The sequence below is a fragment of the Cebus imitator genome, unplaced genomic scaffold, assembly GCF_001604975.1.
Source record: "Cebus imitator isolate Cc_AM_T3 unplaced genomic scaffold, Cebus_imitator-1.0 Scaffold548, whole genome shotgun sequence".
In the NCBI taxonomy this organism is placed as follows: domain Eukaryota; kingdom Metazoa; phylum Chordata; class Mammalia; order Primates; family Cebidae; genus Cebus; species Cebus imitator.
In genome coordinates this window covers 526,571-541,276 of record NW_016107863.1, presented here as the reverse complement: position 1 = coordinate 541,276, position 14,706 = coordinate 526,571, and the positions used below count along the sequence as shown (strand labels likewise).

At 46.8% G+C, this 14,706-nt stretch overlaps 1 protein-coding gene across 3 annotated transcripts in view; it reads left to right on the top strand.

The window, feature by feature from the left end:
• The first annotated feature begins 305 nt into the window (after positions 1-305).
• The window catches only part of BLVRA (biliverdin reductase A), a 48,235-nt gene continuing 33,834 nt past the window's right edge, over positions 306-14,706 (top strand). Inside the window, exons 1-3 of one of the 3 annotated variants that reach the window (XM_017515369.2) lie at positions 699-836; positions 10,214-10,289; positions 11,043-11,075. In XM_017515369.2, coding sequence (XP_017370858.1) covers positions 11,064-11,075 — 12 coding nt within the window. In that variant the 5' untranslated portion in view covers positions 699-836; positions 10,214-10,289; positions 11,043-11,063. Of the gene's footprint in view, positions 442-698; positions 837-10,213; positions 10,290-11,042; positions 11,076-14,706 lie in introns of those variants that run through there. The other 2 variants (XM_037733816.1, XM_017515370.2) reach the window with 2 other exon arrangements.

The following is a 14,706-nucleotide window of genomic DNA, read 5'->3' as shown; positions in this document are numbered from 1 at the left end:
GCCACGCCTTCTCTCTCTGCACCCAACAAAACCTCACTTAAACAGGCTTGTCAGGTCATGGAATAAAGTACAAGAACTTTTTTTGGAGGGCGAAATGCCGGTCAACCTTACCAGTCAGAACGCTGCTTTTAAGATCAAAGAGATCTCTGTTCTTCAGCCTAATCCACCCCTCTCCCTAGTTTCTCCCCCAGCCCTGCTAGGCTAGAAGTTCCCTGGCTTTTACCACGTCAGGATCCCCAACAAGCCCATTCCCTGGAGGATAAGAGCCCAGGCAGTTCCCTAGGACGCCGTTCACTTCCTAGCTACCCAAGAGCAGGACACCAGCCTCCTGTAATATTCACTCCGCTCCTCACAATTACACGAAGAACTCAAGTAAGCCTCGGCGTCGGTTCAGTCGGGCCGGGGCCACTAATACCAAAGGGACCCAGTGGGTTCTACGTGGTGAGTGGGGGGCGGATAAGAAGGATGCGACACCGACACCCCCACGCCGGGGCCAGGCACACCGTGAGGGGCTCGGCCACTTCCTTACGCCCTCCGATCGGCGAGCACCTACCACCCACTCTCGCCACCAAGCTGGGTGCAGAGAACAGGGCAGGCGCACGGACAGTTCTCACGGCCCCAGGCGCCAGGCCCAGGGCGCAGAGGCCCGCATCTCACTTGCGACCGCGCGAGGCCGGGCCCCTCCCTCCCCTTCCCGTCCTCTCCCTTCCCCTCCACCTCCCGTCCCCTCCCGGTCCCCGCCACCCAGCCGGGCAGCCAATCGGAGCTGGGATCCCGCCCCGGTCCGCAAAGCCGGCGACGCCCGGAGGCTGCACGGAGAGCGGTGCACCGGTCAGGTGAGGTGCGCGCGAGGAACGGGGGTCGCACGCGGGGGAGCGGGGGTCGCGCGCGGCTTCCATAGAGCGCTCGGCCTGAGCTCGAAGCCCCAGGCCCGCGGGAGGCCCGGGCCCGCGCAGCCAGAGCCGGGACGCAGCCTAGGCGCCGCCCGCCCCGCCCAGCCCGGGCCCGGCGCGAGGACGCGGTCAGAGGCCCCGCGGCCCGGATCCGGACGAGGGGCTTTCTCAAATACACAAAAGACAGTCTCAAAAATTAAGTATCCATTTCTGTTAATACTGTCGGTGGCTGCGGTTTTTATGTAGACCCAGGCGGGCAGGCTCGGCGTCCGCGTGCCGCGCAGTCCGGCGGCTCCGGGAGCGCGAGCGGCTGGGCCCGGGCGTCGCCACCGCGGGGCCGCGAGCTCGGCCGGGACCTGCCCCGGATGCCCTGAGGTCCGCTCCGCGGGGACGAACCCTGTGGCGCCGCGCAGGCACTTGGCCTCTCCTAGCTCGCTTTCCTCTTTGGAAACTGGAAACTATCACTTACTTCGTTTACGGAGTGAGGATTACACGACAGTGTTCTGTAAAGTGCACTCTACATATGAAGTGCTCAGAAATAGGGCTAATAATTAGGGTATTTGTAAACTATTTAAATTATAAAAAGGATTTGCAGCATCAGAGTTACAGTTTTGGATACTAATTTTTTTCACTTAACGCTCGTTATATGATAGGAGTTTTCCATCCTGTTATACCGCTGTGCGATCTAATCTTGGTGCCTCAATTTTCTCACCTGTAAAAGTGGGGATAATCATAATGCTTACTTGGTTAAATGGCCCTGAAGAATAAATGACTTAGCGAGCATAAACAGCTTACAATAGGGTTTTCAGCATGGGAAGGATTCAGTAAATGTTGTTGGTCATAATCGCCACCTACAAAGCAAGCAATACTGTGCTGAAATTTTTTCATCATTAATGTAGCTCCTATAGTACGATTTCCAAGAAGTTATTTAAATTATGGAAATAAAGGTATTGGTATATTGCTAATTATTTCCCAAAACATTGTATTGATAAATATGCTCATCCTTCCCTTAATGTTATGCATTCCATAAAAATACAAACTTAAGTCAAATATTAGACAAAGTATCAGACAGATTGTGTAGCCAGAGAGCTAAAAATTACAAAAGGTGCTCTAATTATACTTGAACTTTCAGAAATAATTCTTAGTGTGTTTTCCCACATTTCATATGTGATCTTTACTTTTTTACTCTCTGTACCCGCTGCCTACCCAGTTAGCATCTGATTAAAGTCAAAGATCTGCAACTTTGGACCACATTTATTAATTTTCATCTCTGTTCTAATTGTTTTTCCCTTTTGATCTACACTGCTTATTACTCCCAGTCATTTTTTACAGAACTGAAAATCTGGTAAAACACTCAGAATTGCATGGGCTTCTATGTAGAGGTGACACTCCACCAGTGCAATGGGCTGGCAGGGAATCACAGTGGCAGCATTTTTATTCCTGATTCTCCTTGGCATATCCAGGACTCTGATAACATGATCGTATATATGTATCAGTAGTAACAGGTTGGGCCATTTTTTTGGTCATAAATCATATAAGATTTAGAAATAAGTTGATAGTCATATATTTTGGAATTTGAAAAAGACATTTCATTACTCAGCTTCAAATTAAGCTTTAATCAAATAGTAAAACTTTTCATTAATGGACAGTGTATACCTTTTTGTTTATTTAAAAGAAAAAACACTGAATATAGTCCCTTTGTGACAGGGGAGCTTAGTTCCTGACAATGTTCTCTTGAGTCTTTTTTTTTTTTTTTTGAGGTGGAGTCTTGCTCTGTCACCCAAACTGGAGTGCAGTGTGATCTCAGCTCACTGCAACCTCCACCTCCCTGGTTCAAGCAAGCTCCCACCTCAGCCTCCCAAGTAGCTGGGATTACAGGTGCATGCCACCATGCCCGGCTAATTTTCATATTTTTTTAGTAGAGACATGGTTTCACTATGTTGGCCAGTCTGGTCTCAAACTCCTGACCTTGTGATCTGCCCACCTCTGCCTCCCAAAGGAGTCCTTTTTTTTTTGGCAGAGTCTCCTATGTGGTTCAGACTGGAGCGCAGCAGCACCATCTCGGCTCACTGCAACCTCTGCCTCCTGGGTTCAAGTGATTCTCATTCCTCGGCTTCCTGAGTAGCTGGGGTTACACCACCATATCCAGCTAATTTATATATTTATTTATTTACACATATATGTATATATATATATATATATCTTTTTCCCCCCTGGAGATAGAGTCTTGCTCTTGTCGCCCAGGCTGGAGTGCAGTGGCACAATCTTGACTCACTGCAACATCCGCCTCCTGGGTTCAAGTGATTCTCCTGCTTCAGCCTCCCTAGTAGCTGGGATCATAGGTCTGTGCCACCACGCCTGCTAATTTTTGTATTTCTAGTAGAGACAGGGTTTCACCATGTTGGCCAGGCTGGTCTCGAACTCCAGACCTCAAGAAATCCACCCACCTCAACCACCCAAAGTGCTGGGATTACAGGCGTGAGCCACTTCACCCAGCCTCTGTTGAGTCTTTCAGCTATGAGCAAATAGCTACGTTCTATGAGCTGCTAGATCTGCCTTGGTCAGAAACCAAGGTTGAACTCTCAGGAACAGTGATATATATACACACTGATATTTCAAAAGTACAGTGCCCCAAATTGTTCCACAAAGGAATTAAGGTCATTTGCAACAAAATCACATTGAATAGTAACAAATAAATAGAAGATAAATATGACCAGGAATTGAGATGAAAGTATAAGTACAATAAATTAGTCCAAGGGAAAAAAGAATAAAGTGCCATCCAATAGAATTTTCTGTGATTATGAAAATATGCTATATTTAATTAATTTACATTTCAATAGCCATTCTGTCTAGCTGCTCCCTTATAGGTCAGTGCAGGCCTGTATTTTTGTAGTTGAGTCCCAAATTTGTTTCTAGAAAGATAAACTTGGTCAGTTACATGGTTCTTATCATTTGAAAGTAAAACATACATAGCTACTTCATTCATTCATTCATTGATCCCCCAAAGGTTAATGGCCTTGAAGGAAGCAGAGCCTTTCCTGAATCTCAACTATAGGGAAAATTTTCTTGGACTTCATTATCAGAGCACCTTGATATGTTATTGCCCTGTGAAAGTTTGTTTAATTAAGGAATTGGGGCCAGGAGGGATGCAGTCAGTGAATGTGGCATAATTTGTAATGTTTTTTAGAGTTTTGAATAATTATGCTAACCTTTATAGAGGAGTTTAAAGTATACAGGAAAGCAAAAAGAAAGTAAGTCACTAAAAGTTCCACCACTCAGAGATATAATTACTGTTAATATTTTGATGTATATATTTCCAGACGTGTCTCTTTTTAGGTGCTACAGGATTTCTTTAGGTTTTTGTTTGTTTTCTGTCCACCCTATTTCAGTTCATGTGTGCTGTTTGTTGTGCTAAAACAAATATTCGCTGATGCCTTAGTAAATCGTTGGATATCTTACTTACCTCGCACTTGCACGTATGATTTTTTCTTCTAACTTAGCTGTTTCTCTTTTACAAATTCAGAAAACCTGTTTCTCTTTTACAAATTCAGAAAACCTCAGACTTTGAAAAGGCCTTGAAGTTCCTCACCTGAAATCTGAGAACTGGAGCACCTTAAAAAAAATCTGAGGGAAAACAAAAGAGTGAAAGAACCTGATACAGTCAGTGTAGAGAATACAATTTTTTATGTAATTCATATTGAGGATGCAGACAACACATTGTGAAATCTTGCTTGTAAAAAATCTTGGTCTGCTGAAGAAAGATGTTCTCTCTAGGGATCTTTGAAAGCATAATTATTGAGCTATTAAAATGTTAGACACAAAAGTTAGACCCACACATATTTTGGCTGTGTGGAAGATTTGTAGTCCTTCCCCTGCCCACCCCGCACTTGTGAGTTGTGCCTGTGTAGGCAGTACCTGTAGCACTCGGCTGGGCAGAACTCGTCTTTTAGCAATAAGGGAGCATAGTTAGGACCTGGACCTTCTGGGGGCGGTCAATGCCCAAGAACTCCAGAAAAGTCCTGCTGTCAACCCAATTTTGAAATTGAGTTGCACATTGTTCTACAAATATTTGAGTTAATAAGCAGCTCTTTTCAAACATGATTATGCCCTTCTAAGTTTAAATACGGTAGGCTTTAGTGAAAGTAATTGACCTCATCTCATTTCTCTCATTATATTAAGATCACTTTCAGTAAAAGGTAGAAGCTTTCGAAGTGGTCAGGAGGAGGAAGATAAGAGACATAGAGCAGATGGGGGCGGGTGGAAAGGTGGGGTGAGGAAGAGACTGGCTTCTCTTTGGCCGAGTGCCAAGGAAAAGCTCTGGCACTTTTGTGCCTGGGGCCTTGATGACTGCAACCTGAGCCTCAACCTAGTTTCCCTGCAGAGCCAGAAGAGAAGCTAAAAACCTTCAGTTAACCAAGCCAGACACCAAGAAAGTTAAACTGAAAGAGAACCTCCCCCCAAAAAAGAAGTAAAGTGGGTTAAAGTGATAGCATGTTAGCACAGAAAAAGAACGTAAGGGCCATCTAAGTTCATCTGCCCCCTCTCCTATTTCAAGGTGCAGAAACTAAGGCACAAGGGACCACATGCCCTACTCTTGATCACACGACTAGTGGGTGCCAAGCGAGGTCTGGAACTCTGGGGTCACAGGCTGGCTCTTCATCCCTTAGAAAGACAGCTCATCTCTGTGCACCGGAATCCATTGTGTTTTGGGGTCAAAGCAAATAAAGGCTCAAACTCCAAGACTGTTATGCAGACCAGCTGCAGTAGATAATAGCAGGGAGGAGAAACCTGCTTTAAATTGCTTTAAGCAAGTTGCTTCTACAAAGGTGTTGACTTTTTTCTTTCAACTTCCTGTGAGCCACTGCAGCCTGAGCTGTTGTCATTATGCAATAATTCAGGAACTAACTCAAGATTCTTCTTTTAAAATTATTTGTTTATTTAGAGACAGAGCCTTGCTCTGTCACCCAAGCTGGAGTGCAGTGGTGTGCTCTCAGCTTACTGCAACCTCTGCCCACCCCCCCGCCGTGCCCCCCCACCTTGACCCCCCCCCACCTGCCTTCAAGTGATTCTCATGTCTCAGCCTCCTGAACAGCTGGTATTACAGGGTCATGCCACCACCCCTCTTGCTAATTTTTGTAATTTTAGTAGAAACAGGGTTTCACCATGTTGCCCAGGCTGATCTTGAACTCCTGGCCTCAAGTGATCTGCCCACCTCGGCCTCCCAAAGGCAGGAGCCTCCTCACCCAGCCTATTTATTTATTTTTAAAGTGGCTGCTCCTAGAAAGGCATACCATGTTTCTAGATGGGAAGGCTTATTAATTCACCCTAATTTCATATATAAATTTGATGCAATCATAGTCACAGTCCCACTGGAATTTTTTAACTTGATAAGATGTTCTAAAATTAATATGGAGGTCTAGGCAAGTAAGAATATATAGTAATACTGAACAAGATTAATGAGAGAACTTGAATTACTGTAAAGCCATAATAATGTAAACAGTATGTTATAAGCATGGTAATCGAGGTCTGTGGCACAGCAGAAAAAGTGAAAAAAGAACAACTGTATTCATAAAAATTTAAGTGTGGAGTCACTGGGGGAAAGGAGGAAATGGTCAATAAATAATGTAGAAACAACTCAATTATTTGGCGAAATGTAAAGTTACAGCCTTATCTCATGCCATTCCAAAATACTATTTAGATTTGATTTAAAATATATATAGATAAAGAAAGAAAAGTTAAGGCCAGGCACGGTGCCTCACACCTGTAATCCCAGCACTTTGGGAGGCCGAGGCGACTGGATCACCTTAGGTCAGGAGTTCAAGACCAGCCTGGCCAACACGGCAATACCCTGCTTCTACTAAAAATATAAAAATGAGTTGGACATGATGGCATGTGCCTGTAATCCCAGCTACTCAGGAGGCTAAGCCGGGAGAATGGCTTGAACCCGGGAGGCAGAGGTTGCAGTGAGCCAAGATTGTACCACTGCACTCCAACCTGGGTGACAAGACAAGAAACTCCATTTCAAAAGAAAAAAAGAAAAGTTAAAAAATCTAAAAGGAAATAAAAATATATCTATTTAAGTCTTTTGGGAAAATCTTTCTCAACATAATACTAAAAGTTAGAAAACAGAATGTTTTTGTGTTTGACCATTTAAATACTAAACCTTTGAAATTTAAATAAAAAAAGAAAAACTAAACAAAAACCTTTTTGTTATAGGATTAGGTCTTAGATATTTTCAGGTATATTAAAATACAGAATAAAGTTCCTCCTGGATTCTGTTCAGAGTTTAACTGGTCTTGGCCAGACGATGGGGAGGAAAGGAGAGGGAGCTGTGTGATGGGCAGGCGGAGGGCTGGAAGGTGGAGACAGATCTCGCCTGGCCTGTGTTGCTGCCTCTCCTGACAGTGCATCTTATAATAAGGGGGAGTTGAAAGCAGAAGGGGAAATAGCACAGAAAGGATACATCTGGCCTTTGCAGTTTTGTGACCATGGCAGGTCCTCCCAGTCACTCAAAGCTCTGTAAACAACTAGCTAGGGTACCCCATCTGAATGTGCTTTTAAAACAGCAATGTGGTCAGGTGCAATGACTCATGCCTGCAATCTCAGAACTTTGGGAGGCTGAGGCAGGAGGATCACCTGAGCCCAGGAGTTCGAGGTTGCAGTGAGCTGTGATCATGTGTGCCACTGCATTCCAGTCTGGGTCAAGAGCGAATTCCTGTTCCTGAAACATAAACAAACAGCAATGCAATTTATTGTAGGTGGCACACCCCTGATGCCCAGTGTAGTTCTGGGTGGGCTTCTTTCTCATGCATATGCACCTCTCCACATCTTTTGTTTGTTGGTTTTCTTTTGTTTGCCTTCCCCAGATTATGCAGGGAAACAATAAAGTTTATATGTAATGTTTTGTAGACCACTTCTATAGGAAAGCTTTCCTCTAAGTTCTCATTAGAAAGGGAAAGCCAGCAATAGCGAAATTTCTACAAGGTCCAAGGATTCAGGGCAGTTTCTTCTGAATGTAGTTTGGGGGCTGGAGACAGAAACAGGAAGCAGTAGAATTGCTAGGTCATATTGGAATTTTGATAGCTATTGCTACACTGCCTTCCACAGCGATGCTACCCACTTGTCCCCCAATAATGTCGGAGTGTATTCCTGACCACACTTTAAGCAGCACACTCTGGCAAACATTTTGATCTGTCAGTCGGATACGCCTTCTTGCTGTAATCCTAATTTACATTCTGTGATCATGACTGAGAGTTATCTGAATTTCCTTTTCTGGGAACCAGAGAGCAAGTTACAGCTGGAGCAGATCTTAGAGATGAAGTCTAGCCATTTAGCCTACAGCTGAGAAACCCGTTTTGACCATCGTAGTTGCTTGGGTAGTTCAGGACTGACAGGACTGGACACCAGGTCTCCTGTTTATCATTGAAGCTCTCTGGGTGAATGTAAGACAGGACCTGTCAAGGCCTCAGGCACAGCCTGGGGTTTAAGTCTAGAACGAGCAAGTCTGGATGTTGCAGGACAGTGCTGCAGTGCCTTGGCTGTGAGGCAGGGCAATTTACCCTCCCTGAACTCCAGGTACTTTGTCTGTTAAATGGAATTAATTCTAGCTTTTTTTTTTTTTTTTTTGCCAGGGTTCTGAGAATTAGGGTTAATATGTATGAACTAGCTGACCTGAAGAGGCTCACATGAGAACAGATCCCTCCTCACATTTGTGTGTTCTGTTATCTGACTCTGTCACTTATGTGCAAGCTCCAAGGGAGGTCTGAACGAAAGTTCTTAAAAACAGAAGTAAAGCACAGTAGCGTGTTGGGGAGGGCATCTCTGTGGGTCCTCCAGGTAGCCAGGGGAGGGCGAGCAGAGCGTGCTTGCTGGGGACCCTCTGCTCCTGTGTCTTCACACATCCTCCACTTAGTACAGGAGCTCCCGCCCCACACACCACCTACGGGTCAGCTCTCAGTGTCTTATCCTTTTGAGAGTTTTTCAAATATGAGACAGAGTCTCTCATCTGGGTAAAAATTGTTTAAAAAAGAGAGAGAGAGAGAGATAGGGTCCCTGTCACTCTGTGAGTCGCATGATCATAGCTCACTGCAGCCTCAAATTCCTGGGCTCAAGCAATCCTGCCTCAGCCTCCCAAGTAGCTAGGACTATAGGCGCATACCACAATGCCTGGTGAATTTTTTAATTTTTTAAGTAAAGAGAGGGTCTTGCCTTGTTGCCCAGACTGGTCTCAGACTCCTGGGCTCAAGTGATCCTCCCACCTCAGCCTCCCACGGTGCTTGGATTACAGGCATAAGCCACCATGCCTGGCCTTTCTGATATATTTTATGCATAAAAAGACATCACACAGGCCAGGCGCAGTGGCTCATACCTGTAATCCCAGCACTTTGGGAGGCCAACGGTGGATCACAAGGTCAGGAGTTCGAGACCAGCCTGGCCAGCATGGTGAAACCCCATCTCTACGAAAAAAAAAAAAAAAAAAAAAAATTAGCCAGGCATGGTGGCATGCACCTGTAATCCCAGCTACTTGGGAGCCTGAGGCAGGAGACTTACTTGAACCTGGGAGGTGGAGGTTGCAGTGAGTCAAGATCGTGGCACTGCACTGCACTCCATCCAGCCTGGGCAACAGAGCCAGACTCTGTCTCAAAAAAAAAAAAAAAGACATCACACCTATACTGCCTTCCCAGGATCTGAAAAGAAAGTCCGCTTTCTTTGTCACATTCTGCTTTTTGGAGTTCTTCTTCTAGCAAGTTCCCTTTTTCAGATTTTTTTCAGGAGTTGTGAAAAGGCTCCAGGCTGCAAAAGGAAAGACATCATGTGTGCGGGCCAGGTTGGGTCATGAGACCCACTCTCAAAGCAGGAAGGAGGAATGGGAAGAGGGAAGGGAGGGGAGTTGCTGAAAGCGGCTGTTTTCCACACAAAGCCCACAGGATCACCCATGCACCCTTCCCCAAGTAGTCCTAAGGTTGCCAGGAGTTAAGGTTTGGTTTTTGGCTTTTTTTGGAATGGGGGTGGTTATTTCACCATCATTCATGGTTATCATCCCTGTGCTTAACCAAAGAGAATAAGGTCAAATGCTGTGCTGGGTCCAAGGGCAGGAGTTGCCACAGCCTTCCCTTTTCGGAGGCCCCTGCCCTCTGCAAGCTAGGAGTGGTCATCGGCATTGGCTTCCTGGACAGCCCATGCAGGTGGACGGGCTGGAAAGGCATCTGTAGTGCATTTTTCATCACCTCTGGTTATCCATTTGCCTGCCCAGTTTTAGTTAAAATATAGTGGCAATTCTAGTGGCTCTAAAAAGTGAGGGAAAATGATAATCTTTACAGGCCTCTGTTCTACTGCCATTCCAGTGTTTCTCCAGGGTGCCTCCCAACCATCTGTGCACATTTACCTGGATACTTGGTAAAAATGTGGATTCGTGGGCTCCCCTCCACTCTGGGCCTTCTGAATCAGAATCTGGGAGCAGAACCCAGAAATATACATTTTCAACAAGAATCCCAGGTGTACATTAAAGTTGGGGATCCCTGTTAAGCCGTGCAGTCGCTGTCTTCCTTCTCCTTCCCTCTCTGGTCTCCCCTCATCTCCTCTTATTGCCCCTCCTTCCTTGCTACCCCTGCTCACCTGTTTGCCCCTCCTTCCTCTGTCTTAATGCTGAGGGTCCAGAGTGGCTTCTCGGACTGTTCTTTGAACGTATTAAATTGCAGTCCTCTGGAAACTCAGCTAGGAAGAAAAAAAAAAGTAAGTATGTATTTCTTATTTCCTTGCTTGTCTCCATTTCCATTTAAAAAAACAAAACAAAACCAGATAAAAAGCTGTCCTCTTCAAGCACCAGCTTTGGGAAGTGTATCCTTCCCATGGAGGCATCACGATTGCAGCTGCTCTTCCAATGTAGGAGATGGACCTGGGGTTGGAAATGCCCTTGTCTAAGGAAGCATTGCTGGTGTGACGTCCCAGGGAAGTCGGCCACCACCAGCCCCAGAGTAGTCACCAGTCTGGGTACCCTGGCTGGAAGGCACAGGTGGTGAAGGCATTTGGGAAAGATGAGACTGATGGGACAGGAAGCAGTGGGGGAGCGTGGGGTGGCAAAGTGGAGTGTTTGCATGGAGTTTTGGCAGGTGCCACCGGGGACCTGAACCTCTGCTTTTGTCTTTACAGCAACCAAAGGAAGAGACCAAGATGAATACAGAGGTGAGTTCTTTACACAGACCAGTTTTAAGGGATGCTTTTCTTACTGTGTCCTCCATTTCTCCTTTGCAGGGTCTCCATTCCCTTTCAGAAACATCAGCACAAACTAAGAACACTTCCCCTCTAGCCTACCGATGTGCACATGGTTCTGGGTGATGCAGGAAGAATTAGGTCCCTCTGAGTTCTTATCTATGTCTATCCGGCTTCATTCGAACTTACCCACTGCAGCTAATCCTGAAACAACACTCCAGAGCTCAGGCTGGCAGCTCAGGGTGTGGAGGGTGCCGGGTCCAGATCCCTGCTTTGTGTTATTCTGGAGATACCTTCTCTGCATTGTCTCCTTGGTGCTCTTCAGTTCCAGTTCTCTGATGGACGGAGGTGTCTAGCTTCTCATCCCTTTGTTTTTTCTTTTTGTTTTACCCATCAGCCCCTTCCTCTGTTCACTCCCTCCCAAGTGCAGCCTAGACCTTGGGGCTCATCCCTTCCACCACTGCTGTGCTGATGCCCACTGTGCTTTTCCCACTTGTCCTGTCCATCCACCACGACAAACCCAGATGCTGTCCCCACAAGAGGGGTTCTTGGGCAAGTGAAACAGCCTTGTACTGTTCGCAGCTGGCAGATGTCTCAACACCCTCATCTGGTGCTCAGCACCACCCACCAGGCTCCCTGTCGCTCTAGGCAGCTCCTTGCCAGTGCCCTGAACCCCCAGCTCCAGGCTTCATCCCTCTACCTAAGCTCTGTCTTCCTCGAAGCTCCCCCTCACTCTTAGCATCGAAATCCCTTTTCATTCTACAGAGGAAAATGTAAACATTCCATCCGACGTCATCTCCCTCAATTCCTGCCTCTCCATTTGTCCTGTTCCTCCCGTCACAGTGCAAGGGATGTTTGTCAGTGAGAGTTCCAGGTTGTGAACACCAGAAAGCCTGACGTAATGTGGCTTTTTCCTGGAAGTCCAGGTGAAGGGCAGGCTTCAGGGCTGGTCGATCCTGCCACTCTGTGACCTCCTCAAGGATCCAGGAGCTTTTCATCTCTCTGCTCCCCATCCAGCTGTTGGTTACATGCTAGGGCAGGTCCCCTTGTGGCAGCAGGATGGCTGCAGTGGCAGTTGGGGCCATACACATTTGCATTCCCTTTTATCAGCAGGAAGAAGTGGCTTCCTGCAACTCCTTCAGAGGGGTGGGAGACTTTTTTTAAGCCCCATCAAATGCGTCCTTCGGTCATATTGGCCAGCTTCAGGTTCTGGACCATAGTGTGTCTGCAGAGCAGGGATTTTGTGATTGGCTTCAACTACTCAAGCCCATCCTGGAGCAGCTTCCCCCCTGCCCCAGGCCTGGGTGTGGGAAGAAGAAAGGGGAAAGTATCCCTGTCTAGTATGAGACATCCCTGGTCCATCTTCATGCTGCTATAAAGAACTCCCCAACACTGGGTAATTTATAAAGGAAAGAGGTTTAATTGACTCACAGTTCAGCATGTCTGGGGAGGCCTCAGGAAACTTAACAGTTATGGCGGAAGGCAAAGGGAAAGAAAGCAAGGCACCTTCTTCACAAGGTGGCAGGAAGGAGAAGTGCTGAGTGAAGGGGGAAGAGCCCTTTATAAAACCATCAGATCTGGTGAGAACTCTGTCATGAGAACAGCATGGGGAAACCGCCCCCACGATTCAGTTACCACTTCCTGTCTCCTCTCTCGACACAGGGATTATGGGGATTACAATTTAAGATGAGATTTGGGTGGGGATACAAAGCCTCTCCGTATCACCTGGTGACGGAGCACCCTTCTGCTCTGAAACGGCACACTCCGCCTGCGCAGACCTTCCGCTGCCTCCTCCGTTACCTCCTTCGCCATCTGCATCAGTAACCTAACCCCCACTACCTCTTTCTCATCGATACTTCAACATGCTTTCTTCAGAACAAAACACCACCGTCTCACGTCTTGTCAAGCGACTACCTTTCTCATCCCCTGTGAGCAGACTTCTCAAAAGAGATACTTTCAGTTAATTTCTCCATTTTCTCTTCCTTGGGTCATTCTTAGCCTGTTGCAGTCTATTTTTGGGTTCCCCCCCCCATATTATACTTAAATGAGTCTTGTTTATTTTGTAATAATGTAAATACATGTTCATAGTGCAAAACTCAGGCTACAGAATGGAAAACAGCCAAATGCAAGTCTCCCTATTAGTTATCTTAACCAGCCCTGCCCCGCTTGGGACTGACTTCTGGTAACCACTTTCTTGTGCCTCTGACCTCCTTATCTGAAGGCCTCTGTGGGTCACCCTGTGGCTTGCTCGAATTCTCAGGATCTTCTAAGTTCTAAAGAAACAGTAGAAACTTTGCATTAATACTAAGCTTATATAGCCTGGCCCAGGAAGAGTTCCATCCATCATCAGTGATCACTTCTGGCCTTTTCCTCTTAACCTTGTGAGAAGATTTCTAGACTTGGGTCTTCCTCTGCTGTTCCTTACATATCTTTTTATTTATTTATTTATTTATTTTGAGATAGGGCCTTACTCTGTTGCCCAGCCTGTAGTGCTGTGGCATGATCTTGGCTCACTGCAATCTCTGCCTCCCGGGTTCAAGCGATTCTGCCACCTCAGTCTCCCGAGTAGCTTGGATTAGAGGAGCGCCACCACGCCTGGATAATTTTTGTATTTTTAGTAGAGACAGCGTTTCAGTATATTGGCCAGACTGGTCTCGAACTCCTGATCTCAAGTGATCCTCCCACCTCGGCCTCCCTAAGTGCTGGGATTACAGGCAGGAGCCACCATGCCCAGCTGTTCGTACACATCTGTTGCTTGGTGTCAGACTGCCCTCTCCCTTTTCTGTCCAGTCCACTGCAGCCTGACTGTTCTCACTGCTCTACGTCTCAGGGAAGGTACCAGTGAGCCCCACATTATCAAATTTGGCAGAAACATTTTCCTTAAGCATTTGACACTGTTGATCACACTTTTTTTGAAATGCCCCCTTGACACCCCAGGGTTTCTGCCTGTTTCTCGGGCCACTTCTCAGAGTCTGTCTTCAGCCCCTCCTCTCCCTACTCCTTGGGAGTCTGTGTTTCCCAGCACCCTGCCTGCTGCCCTAGGAGCTCATCTGCTCCTACAGCTTTTCTTGTCACTTGTGTGTTTGGGGAAGTCCCAAACGGATCTGTTCACATAGGCACTCCTCGGCTCCAGACATGTACATCCAGCAGCCTGTTACTCATCTCAGTCATAGCTGCCTCAGTCAGACCCCAGTCCCGTTAAGCCCAGCCTGTTAAACCCAGGCTGGACTTGCTGCTTTCACTTGCCCCAAATCTGTTCCTCCTGCTGGGCCATCAGTGGGCCCAGCACTCCAGCCCCCTCACTCTGTTCCCACACACCAGCAGTCAGTGACCAAGACTATAAATCCTGTCATTGCTTTGATGTCACCGAAATTCATGTGACACTACACTGTGCCAGACTCTAGACCTGGCTTGATGGCTCTCATGGTAAAAATGTAAGTGTGGCCGGGCGCGGTGGCTCACGCCTGTAATCCCAGCACTTTGGGAGGCCGAGGCGGGTGGATCACGAGGTCAACAGATCGAGACCATCCTGGTCAACATGGTGAAACCCCGTCTCTACTAAAACTACAAAAAATGAGCTGGGCATGGTGGCACGTGCCTGTAA